Raw genomic sequence first — 12,019 nt, 5'->3', positions numbered from 1 at the left:
GGTCATGGGTTCAAATCCCGGCTCTGCCAGTTAGCTGTGTGACTTTGGGCAAGTCACTTCACTTCTCTGGGCCTCAGTTCCCTCATCTGTAAAATGGGGATGAAGACTGTGAGCCCCCCCGTGGGACAACCTGATCATCTTGTAACCTCTTCAGCGCTTAGAACAGTGCTCTGCACATAGTAAGCGCTTAATAAATGCCATTATTATTATTATTATTACTAGTCCCAAGTAAACCTCCTAAGCATCTTGCATCTGACCATCCGCCCCCACATTGCTCACACCTTTCTCTCTGCTAGAGGCCAACCCCCTGCCCCCTGCCACACACACACACACACACACACACACACACACACACACATACATGCCTACAGTACTTCAGAACAAATTCCTTCCCTCCTTCAAAGTCCTTCTATAGACATACTTCTTGATTAAGCCACCAATGCGGTCACACCATCTGCCACTTGAGCAATCAATCAATCAATCATCGAGTACTTAATGTACGCAGCATCTCTATGCATACTAGCTTTTAGCGTGGCTCAATGGAAAGAGCACAGGCTTTGGAGTCAGAGGTCATGGGTTCAAATTCCGGCTCCGCCAATTGCCAGCTGTGTGACTTTGGGCAAGTCACTTAACTTCTCTGTGCCTCAGTTACCTCATCTGTAAAATGGGGATTAAGACTGTGAGCCCCACGCGGGACAACCTGATCACCTTGTAACCTCCCTAGTGCTTAGAACAGTGCTTTGCATGTAGTAAGAGCTTAATAAATGTCATTATTATTATTATTACAATAATGGTTCTATTAAGTGTATGCTGAGTGCCAAAGACTAGGGTATTTCCTACTTAGAGGATGAGCCCCATGTGTGACAGGAACTGATTATCTTGCATCTACCACAGCATCCGGCACATTGTAAGTACTTAATACCACTATTATTAGATCATTTAATACCATTATTATTGGATACCACGGCAATCAATTTAATTGTTTGTGTTTTCTAACTTTTTTAATCTAGCGATTGTGGTATGGATAAGGGTTTACTCTGCATCAAGCACGGGGGTAGATACATATCAGGTCCCACATGAGGCTCACAGTCAAAGTAGGAGGGAGACGAGGTATTGAATCCCCATTTTACAGATAAGTGATTTGCCCAACGTCACACAGCAGGCAAGCGATGGAGCTGGGATTAGAACCCAGGTCCTCTGACACCCAAATCCACGCTCTTTCTACTAGGTCACACTGCTTCTCTATTCCCTCATCTGCTGTACCTTTGCAAATTGTATATACTTGTCTATATTTAAGTTCTCTTCAAGGACAGGAACCAGGGGTTTTATTATTGTTTTCTCCGGTGTTTTTATTTATTTTTAATGGTATTTGTTAAGTGTCTGCTTTGTGCCAGGCACTGTACTAAGCGCTGGGGAGCTCTCCGTTGGAGAAGTTATTTGTTTCCAAGGCTTCAACTAACACCTCTGTGCAGATGCTATTCAAATCTACATCTCCAGTCCTGATCTCTCTCCCTCTCTGCAGTCTAGCATTTCCTCCTGCCTCTTCAAGGCATCTCTACTTCCATGTCCTCTTGTCACCTCAAACTTAATATGTCTAAAGCTGAACTTATCTTCCTACCCAAACCCTGTCCTTCCCCTAACTTTCCCATCACTGTAGATGGCACCACCATCCTTCCTGTCTCACAAGTCCATAATCTTGGCATTATCCTTGACACCTCTCTCTCTCAACCCACATATTCAATCCACCACTAAATCCTGTCGATCCCCCATCCACAACATTGCTAAACTTCATCCTTTTCTCTCCATCCAAAAATGGTACCACATTCATCAAATCACTTATCCTACCCCGACTTGATTGCTGTATCAGCCTCCTTGCTAACCTTCCTGCCTTCCGTCTCTCCCCACTCCAATCCATAGTTCACTCTGCTGCCTGGATCATCTTTCAACAAAAATGTCGAGGCCACCTTTTCCTATTCAAGAAACTCCAGTGGTTGCCCATCCACCTCCGCATCGAACAAAAACTCCTCACCATTGGCTTTAAAACACTCAATCACCTTGCCCGTTCCTACCTCACTAGCTACTCTCCTACTATAACCTAGCCTGCACACTTCGCTCCTCTAATGCTAACCTCACCATACCTCGAACTCGTCTATCTCACCGCCAACCTCTCAACCCACATCCTACCTCTGGCTTGGAATGCCCTTCCCCTCAAATCAGACAATAACTCTCTCCCCATTCATCATTCAAAGCCTTATTGAAGGCCCATCTCCTCCAAAAGGCCTTCCCTGCCTAAGCCCTTCTTTCCACTTTTCTCTCTCCCTTTTGCATCACCCTAACTTTCAAGCTTCATTTATCCCCCCCTCCCAGCCCCACATCACTTACATGCAAATATTCTTGCTTTATTGCTGCTAATGGATATTTGAGCAGTTGAAACAGGTTACAAGTAAAGCAAAGATGAAAAATGAGGAGCAGATGACACAGAACTGGGAGTCAGGAAGTCTCATGTCCTCCCCCTGGCCTGGAATGCCCTCCCTCCGCACATTTCATTTTGTTAACATGTTTTGTTTTGTTGTCTGTCTCCCCCTTCTAGACTGTGAGCCCGCTGTTGGGCAGGGACTGTCTCTATATGTTGCCAACTTGTACTTCCCAAGCGCTTAGTACAGTGCTCTGCACACAGTAAGTGCTCACTAAATACAATTGAATGAATGAATGCAATTTATTTACATGCAAATTTATATTAATGTCTGGCTCCCCCTCCACGCTTTAAGCTCATTGTGGGCAATAAATGTGTCTGTTTATTGTTATATTGTACTCTCCCAAGCGCTTAGTACACTGCTCTGCATATCTGCACTTAGAACAGTGCTTTGCACATAGTAAGCGCTTAATAAATTCATTCATTCATTCAATTGTATTTATTGAGCACTTACTGTGTGCAGAGCACTGTACTAAGCCCTTGGGAAGTACAAGTTGGCAACATATAGAGACGGTCCCTACCCAACAGTGGGCTCACAGTCTAGAAGGGGGAGACAGACAACAAAACAAAACATATTAACAAAATAAAATAAATACAATAAATATGTACAAGTAAAATAAATAGAGTAATAAATATGTACAAACATATACACATATATACAGGTGCTGTCTGTCTCCCCCTCCACGCTTTAAGCTCATTGTGGGCAAGAAATGTGTCTGTTTATTGTTATATTGTACTCTCCCAAGTGCTTAGTACACTGCTCTGCATATCTGCACTTAGAACAGTGCTCTGCACATAGTAAGCACTTAATAAATTCATTCATTCAATGATATTTATTGAGCACTTACTGTGTGCAGAGCACTGTACTAAGCGCTTGGGAAGTACAAGTTGGCAACATATAGAGACGGTACCTACCCAACAGCGGGCTCACAGTCTAGAAGGGGGAGACAGACAACAAAACAAAACATATTAACAAAATAAAATAAATACAATAAATATGTACAAGTAAAATAAATAGAGTAATAAATATGTACAAACATATACACATATATACAGGTGCTGTCTGTCTCCCCCTCCACGCTTTAAGCTCATTGCGGGCAAGAAATGTGTCTGTTTATTGTTATATTGTACTCTCCCAAGTGCTTAGTACACTGCTCTGCATATCTGCACTTAGAACAGTGCTCTGCACATAGTAAGCACTTAATAAAAACATTCATTCATTCAATGATATTTATTGAGCGCTTACTGTGTGCAGAGCACTGTACTAAGCGCTTGGGAAGTACAAGTTGGCAACATATAGAGACGGTCCCTACCCAACAGTGGGCTCACAGTCTAGAAGGGGGAGACAGACAACAAAACAAAACACATTAACAAAATAAAATAAATAGAATATGTACAAGTAAAATAAATAGAGTAATAAATATGTACAAACATATATACATATATACAGGTGCTTTGGGGAGGGGAAGGAGGTAAGGTGCGGGGGTGGGGGAGAGGAAAGAGGGGGCTCAGTCTGGGAAGGCCTCCTGGAGGAGGTGAGTTCTCAGTAAATGCCATCATTATCATACTAAGTGCTCAATAAATATGACTGAATGAAGATAACTGGGTTGGACACAATGCTGTGCACACAGTAGGGTCTCAACAAAGGCTGCAGCTGCTTCTACAGTAGCAGAATGCAGGTTAGCACGCAGGTGAGACTGACAACCACTCAAAACAAAATCCCTGGCAGGGCGGGAGAAATGGGGGGAAAAAATCTTCGGTTGGGCTTCCGCTGCCTGGAGAAGAGACTGAACAGGAACTTCCTTTTATTCAGTCTGCTTATTTCTTCTGCCTATATGGAAAGCAGCGTGGCTTAGTGGAAAAAGCACAGACTTGGGAGGCAGAGGTTGTAGGTTCTAATCCCGGCTCTGCCACTTATCAGCTGTGTGACCTTGGGCAAGTCACTTAACTTCTCTGTGCCTCAGTTAACTCATCAGTAAAATGAGGATTAAATGAAGATTAAGACTGTGAGCCCCACATGGGAAAACCTGATTATCCTGTATGTACCCTAGTGCTTAGAACAGTGCTTGGCACATAGTAAGTGCTTAACAAAGACCATCCTTATTAATATTATTATTATTTTACTCTCCCATGCGCTTAGTACAGTGAAACATCGTGGCGTAGTAAATAGAGCACAGGCCCCACTTGTCTGCTGTGTGACCTTGGGCAAGTCACTTCACTTCTCTGCACCTCAGTTCCCTCATCCATAAACTGGGGATTGAGACTGTGAACCACATGTGGGACAGGGACCGTGTCCAACCCGATCTGCCTGTAGCCACCCCAGCGCTTAGTGCCTGGCACATAGTAAGCACACAAAAAATACCATCATCATTATTATTACAGTGCTGTGCGCATAGTAAGCGCTCAATAAAATGCGATGGAATGACTAAATGAAGTCCCACATCTGTGGGGCCAAGGGGAGTGGGGGAGAGGAAGCCTTGGGAGAGAATCCGGGTCGCCCACATGTGCCCAGGTGGGACGGGGCCCGGGGGGCGGCCCGAGCTTTCCCCTTCTCTCAGTGGGCAGGGATGGTCTCTCTTTATTGCTGTTAGTGTCCTTTGCCAAGCGCTTAGTAATAATAATCATGGTATTGGTTAAGCGCTTACTATGTGCCAAGCGCCGGGATAGATACGAAGTAAGCAGGTTGTCCCACATGGGGCTCGCTGTCAGTCCCCATTTTGCAGATGAGGTCACTGAGGTGCAGAGAGTGAAGTGACTTGCCCAGGGTCACACAGCTGACAAGTGGCGGAGCCGGGATTAGAACCCACGACCTCTGACTCCCAAGCCTGGGCTCTTTCCACTGAGCCACGCTGCACTGCTGTACACACAGTAAGTGCTCAATCAATAGGAGTGAGTGAATGAGATCGCCTTCACCGGGGACCCTCGGGCACAAGCGGCGTGTCCTGGTGGGCACAGAGGCCGGGGGTGGGCGGGCGAGTGGGCAGGCAGGTAGGCAGCGGGCACGCTGGAGAAGCAGCGTGGCTTAGTAGAAAAAGCCTGAGCTTGGGAGTCAGAGGTCGTGGGTTCTAATTCTGCCTCTGCCACTATCATCAGCTGTGTGACTTTGGGCAAGTCACTTCACTTCTCTGGGCCTATCTCATCTGTAAAAAGAGAAGCAGCGTGAATCAGTGGAAAAAGCCCAGGCTTAGGAGTCAGAGGTCATGGGTTCTAATCCCAGCTCCGCCACTTGTCAGCTGTGTGACTTTGGGCAAGTCACGTGACTTCTCTGTGCCTCAGTTCCCTCATCTGTCAAATGGGGATGAAGACTGTGAGCCCCACGTGGGACAACCTGATCACCTTGTATCCCCCCCCCCCCGTGCTTAGAACAGTGCTTTGCACATAGTAAGCACTTAACAAATCCCATTATTATTATTATTATTATTGTTAAAATGGGGATGAAGACTGTGAGCCCGCTATGGGACAACCTGATCACCTTGTATCTCCCCTAGTGCTTGACACACAGCGGGTGCTTAACAAATGCCATCACTGTTATTATTGTTAAAATGGGGATGAAGACTGTGAGTCCCCTATGGGACAGCCTGATCACCTTGTATCTCCCCCAGAGTTTGGGCAAGTCACTTAACTTCTCTGTGCCTCAGTTACTTCATCTGTAAAATGGGGATTAAGACTGTGAGCCCCACATGGGGCAACCTGTTCACCTTGTAACCTCCCCAGCGCTTAGAAGCTTAGAGAAGCAGCGTGGCTCAGTGGAAAGAGCCCGGGCTTTGGAGTCAGAGGTCACGGGATCAAATCCCTGCCCGCCGCTTGTCAGCTGTGTGACTTTGGACAAGTCACTTCGCTTCTCTGTGCCTCAATTACCTCAACTGTAAAATGGGGATGAAGACTGTGAGCCCCATATGGGACAATCTGATCACCTTGTATCCTCCCCAGCGTCTAGAACAGTGCTTTGCACATAGTAAGGGCTTAACAAATTCCAAAATTATTTTTATTAGAACAGTGCTTTGCACATAGTAAGCGCTTAATAAATGCTATTATTATTATTATTATAGAAAGCACTTAAATACCATCATTAAGACTGTGAGCCCGCTGTTGGGTAGGGACCGTCTCTATGTTGCCAACTTGTACTTCCCAAGTGCTTAGTTCAGTGCTCTGCACACAGTAAGTGCTCAATAAATACGACTGAATGAATGAATGATTATTACTGTTATAATGGGGATGAAGACTGTGAGCCTATGGGACAACCTGATCACCTTGTATCTCCCCCCAGTGCTTGGCACATAGTAAGCGCTTAACAAATGCCATCTTCTAGACTGTGAGCCCACTGTTGGGTAGGGACCGTCTCTCTATGTTGCCAACTTGCACTTCCCAAGCGCTTAGTAGCGTGGCTCAGTGGAAAGAGCCCGGGCCTTGGAGTCAGAGGTCATGGGTTCGAATCCCGGCTCCACCACATGTCTGTTGTGTGACCTTGGGCAAGTCACTTCACTTCTCTGCACCTCAGTTACCTCATCTGTAAAATGGGGATTAAGACTGCGAGCCCCATGTGGGACAACTTAAACACCCTGTATCCCCCTAGTGCTTAGAACAATGCTTTGCACATGTAAGCGCTTAACAAATGCCATTAGTAGTAGTAGTAGTAGTACAGTGCTCTGCACACAGTAAGCGCTCAATAAATACGATTGAATGAATTATTATTAGTGTTATAATGGGGATGAAGACTGAGCCGTCTGTGGGACAACCTGATCACCTTGTATCTCCCCCCAGTGCTTGGCACACAGTAAGCGCTTAACAAATGCCACCATCTAGACTGTGAGCCCACTGTTGGGTAGGGACCGTCTCTCTATGCTGCCAACTTGGACTTCCCAAGCGCTTAGTACAGTGCTCTGCACCCAATAAGTGCTCAATAAATACGATTGATTGACTGCTTGATTGACTGACCGTCTCTCTATGTTGCCAACTGGGACTTCCCAAGCGCTTGGTACAGTGCTCTGCACACAGTAAGTGCTCAATAAATACGATTGAATGAATTATTATTAGTGTTATAATGGGGATGAAGACTGTGAGCCATCTATGGGAATACTTGATCACCTTGTATCTCCCCCCAGTGCTTGGCACACAGTAAGCGCTTAACAAATGCCACCATCTAGACTGTGAGCCCACTGTTGGGTAGGGACCGTCTCTCTATGCTGCCAACTTGGACTTCCCAAGCGCTTAGTACAGTGCTCTGCACCCAATAAGTGCTCAATAAATACGATTGATTGACTGCTTGATTGACTGACTGTCTCTCTATGTTGCCAACTGGGACTTCCCAAGCGCTTGGTACAGTGCTCTGCACACAGTAAGTGCTCAATAAATACGATTGAATGAATTATTATTAGTGTTATAATGGGGATGAAGACTGTGAGCCATCTATGGGAATACCTGATCACCTTGTATCTCCCCCCAGTGCTTGGCACACAGTAAGTGCTTAACAAATGCCACCATCTAGACTGTGAGCCCACTGTTGGGTAGGGACCGTCTCTATCAATCAATCAATCGTATTTATTGAGCGCTTACTATGTGCAGAGCACTGTACTAAGCGCTTGGGAAGCATAAATTGGGCAACATAGAGAGACAGTCCCTAGGCTCACAGTCGAAAAGGGGGAGACAGAGAACAAAATAAATACGATTGATTGACTGACCGTCTATGTTGCCAACTTGTACTTCCCAAGCGCTTAGTAAGCGCTCAATAAATACTTCCCAAGCACTTGGTACAGTGCTCTGCACACAGTAAGCGCTCAATAAATACGATTGATTGATTGATTGACTGTCTCTCTATGTTGCCAACTTGGACTTCCCAAGCCCTTGGTACAGTGCTCTGCACCCAGTAAGCGCTCAATCAATACGACTGAATGAATTATTATTAGTGTTATAACGGGGATGAAGACTGTGAGCCGTCTATGGGACAACCTGATCACCTTGTATCTCCCCCCAGTGCTTGGCACACAGTAAGCACTTAACAATGCCATCATCTAGACTGTGAGCCCACTGTTGGGTAGGGACCGTCTCTCTATGTTGCCAACTTGTACTTCCCAAGCGCTCGGTACAGTGCTCTGCACCCAGTAAGCGCTCAATCAATACGATTGAATGAATTATTATTAGTGTTATAACGGGGATGAAGACTGTGAGCCGTCTAGGGGACAACCTGATCACCTTGTATCTCCCCCCAGTGCTTGGCACACAGTAAGCACTTAACAATGCCATCATCTAGACTGTGAGCCCACTGTTGGGTAGGGACCGTCTCTCTATGTTGCCAACTTGTACATCCCAAGCGCTCAGTACAGCGCTCTGCACACAGTAAGCGCTCAATAAATACGACTGATTGATTGTCAGTGTTGCCAACTTGGACTTCCCAAGCGCTTGGTACAGTGCTCTGCACCCAGTAAGCACTCAATAAATACGATTGAATGAATTATTATTAGTGTTATAACGGGGATGAAGACTGTGAGCCGTCTATGGGACAACCTGATCACCTTGTATCTCCCCCCAGTGCTTGGCACACAGTAAGCACTTAACAATGCCATCATCTAGACTGTGAGCCCACTGTTGGGTAGGGACCGTCTCTCTATGTTGCCAACTTGGACTTCCCAAGCGCTTGGTACAGTGCTCTGCACCCAGTAAGCGCTCAATCAATACGATTGAATGAATTATTATTAGTGTTATAACGGGGATGAAGACTGTGAGCCGTCTAGGGGACAACCTGATCACCTTGTATCTCCCCCCAGTGCTTGGCACACAGTAAGCACTTAACAATGCCATCATCTAGACTGTGAGCCCACTGTTGGGTAGGGACCGTCTCTCTATGTTGCCAACTTGTACATCCCAAGCGCTCAGTACAGCGCTCTGCACCCAGTAAGCACTCAATCAATACGACTGAATGAATTATTATTAGTGTTATAACGGGGATGAAGACTGTGAGCCGTCTAGGGGACAACCTGATCACCTTGTATCTCCCCCCAGTGCTTGGCACACAGTAAGCGCTTAACAATGCCATCATCTAGACTGTGAGCCCACTGTTGGGTAGGGACCGTCTCTCTATGTTGCCAACTTGTACATCCCAAGCGCTCAGTACAGCGCTCTGCACACAGTAAGCGCTCAATAAATACGACTGATTGATTGTCAGTGTTGCCGACTTGGACTTCCCAAGCGCTTGGTACAGTGCTCTGCACCCAGTAAGCGCTCAATAAATACGATTGAATGAATTATTATTAGTGTTATAACGGGGATGAAGACTGTGAGCCGTCTAGGGGACAACCTGATCACCTTGTATCTCCCCCCCAGTGCTTGGCACACAGTAAGAGCTTAACAAATGGCATCATTATTATTATTCTTATTATCCTTAGCAGAAGAGCGGGCAACCTCCCCCTCCTCCCTTGCCCGATGCACTTACCCAGCCCCAGGATGGGGATGTTTAAGCCATTGGCCAGGGGCACGGTGGGCACCTGCGGCCCCTTCCCGAGGGCCCCAGAGGCCATGCTGGGGCTTGGCAAGGCCAAGTGGTGGGGGGGGCGGTAGACCAGCAGGACCAAAACCGAGGGCGTTCCTTAGCAACCCCCCTCTTGCCGTAAACGCTACACGCACCCCCCCCCTCCCCGAGCGTCGTGAAAGTGTCGTAAAAGCGGCGAAATTCGGTCGGCCGGCCTTAGCGACGGGGAGGGAAGCGGCGGCTCTGCGGCTGGAGGACCCACCCCCGCGCTACCTCTCGGTCTGTAACTGCCCTGGGGGGGGGGGGGGGACGAAGGGAGAGAGATCAATCAATCAATCAATCAATCGATCGATCGTATTGATTGAGCGCTTACTGTGTGCACAGCACTGTACTAAGCGCTTGGGAAGTCCAAGTTGGCAACATATAGAGACGGTCCCTACCCAACAGTGGGCTCACAGTCTAGAAGATCTAAAGGGCACACTATTGATCAATCAATCAATCGTATTTATTGAGCGCTTACTCGTCATCATCATCATCAATCGTATTTATTGAGCGCTCACTGTGTGCAGAGCACTGGACTAAGCGCTTGGGAAGTCCAAGTTGGCAACATATAGAGACGGTCCCTACCCAACAGTGGGCTCACAGTCTAGAAGATCTAACGGGCCCACTATTGATCAATCAGTCAATCGTATTTATTGAGCGCTTACTCGTCATCATCATCATCAATCGTATTTATTGAGCGCTTACTGTGTGCAGAGCTTGGGAAGTCAAAGTTGGCAACATATAGAGACAGTCCCTACCCAACAGTGGGCTCACAGTCTAGAAGATCTAACGGGCCCACTATTGATCAATCAGTCAATCGTATTTATTGAGCGCTTACTCGTCATCATCATCATCAATCGTATTTATTGAGCGCTTACTGTGTGCAGAGCTTGGGAAGTCAAAGTTGGCAACATATAGAGACAGTCCCTACCCAACAGTGGGCTCACAGTCTAGAAGATCTAACGGGCCCACTATTGATCAATCAATCAATCGTATTTATTGAGCGCTTACTCGTCATCATCATCATCAATCGTATTTATTGAGCGCTCACTGTGTGCAGAGCACTGGACTAAGCGCTTGGGAAGTCCAAGTTGGCAACATATAGAGGCAGTCCCTACCCAACAGTGGGCTCGCAGTCTAAAAGAGTGGGCCTGCAGTCTAAAAGGATAGCACCGAGGTTACAGGCTTGTGGAACAGGGAGGATGGTGGTGCTGTCTACAGTGACGTGAAACTCAGGGGAAGGACAGGGTTTGGGTGAGAATATGAGTAGTTGTGCGTTGGACAGGCTTACTGTGTGCAGAGCACTGTACTAAGCGCTTGGGAAGGACAAGTTGGCAACATATAGAGACAGTCCCTACCCAACAGTGGGCTCACAGTCTAGAAGATCTAACGGGCCCACTATTGATCAATCAATCAATCGTATTTATTGAGCGCTTACTGTGTGCAGAGCACTGGACTAAGCGCTTGGGAAGTAGAAGTTGGCAACATATAGAGACTTGTCCCTACCCAAGAGTGGGCTCACAGTCTAGAAGATCTAACAGGCCCACTGTTGATCAATCAATCGTATTTATTGAGCGCTTACTGTGTGCAGAGCACTGGACTCAGCGCTTGGGAAGTCCAAGTTGGCAACATATAGAGACGGTCCCTATCCACCAGTGGGCTCACAGTCTAGAAGATCTAACGGGCCCACTATTGATCAATCAGTCAAATGTATTTATTGAGCGCTTACTGTGTGCAGAGCACTGGACTAAGCACTTGGGAAGTCCAAGTTGGCAACATATAGAGACAGTCCCTACCCAAGAGTGGGCTCACAGTCTAGAAGATCTAACGGGCCCACTATTGATCAATCAGTCAAACGTATTTATGGAGCGCTTACTGTGTGCAGAGCACTGTACTACGCGCTTGGGAAGTACAAGTTGGCAACATATAGAGACTTGTCCCTACCCAAGAGTGGGCTCACAGTCTAGAAGGTCTAACGGGCCCACTGTTGGGTAGGGACCGTCTCTAGATGTTGCCAACTTGTACTTACCAAGCGCTTAGTA

At 46.8% G+C, this 12,019-nt stretch overlaps 2 protein-coding genes across 5 annotated transcripts in view; one reads left to right on the top strand and one right to left on the bottom strand.

Moving 5' to 3' along the window:
- Positions 1–10,011, bottom strand: part of LOC119926793 (uncharacterized oxidoreductase ZK1290.5-like) — a 252,733-nt gene extending 242,722 nt beyond the window's left edge. For all 3 annotated transcript variants that reach the window (XM_038745180.1, XM_038745181.1, XM_038745182.1), the window contains exon 1: positions 9,900–10,011. In XM_038745180.1, the coding sequence (XP_038601108.1) occupies positions 9,900–9,984 (85 nt within the window). In that variant the 5' untranslated portion in view covers positions 9,985–10,011. The remainder of the gene's footprint in view (positions 1–9,899) is intronic.
- A 135-nt stretch (positions 10,012–10,146) lies between these two features.
- The window catches only part of DPH5 (diphthamide biosynthesis 5), a 41,188-nt gene continuing 39,315 nt past the window's right edge, over positions 10,147–12,019 (top strand). The window contains exon 1 of one of the 2 annotated variants that reach the window (XM_038745901.1): positions 10,147–10,214. The gene's annotated coding sequence lies outside the window, so the exon portion shown is untranslated. The remainder of the gene's footprint in view (positions 10,215–12,019) is intronic. The other variant, XM_038745902.1, reaches the window with a different exon arrangement.

The sequence above is a fragment of the Tachyglossus aculeatus genome, chromosome 4 (assembly GCF_015852505.1).
Source record: "Tachyglossus aculeatus isolate mTacAcu1 chromosome 4, mTacAcu1.pri, whole genome shotgun sequence".
Classification (NCBI taxonomy): Eukaryota; Metazoa; Chordata; class Mammalia; order Monotremata; family Tachyglossidae; genus Tachyglossus; species Tachyglossus aculeatus.
This window is presented reverse-complemented; position numbering and strand designations above follow the sequence as displayed.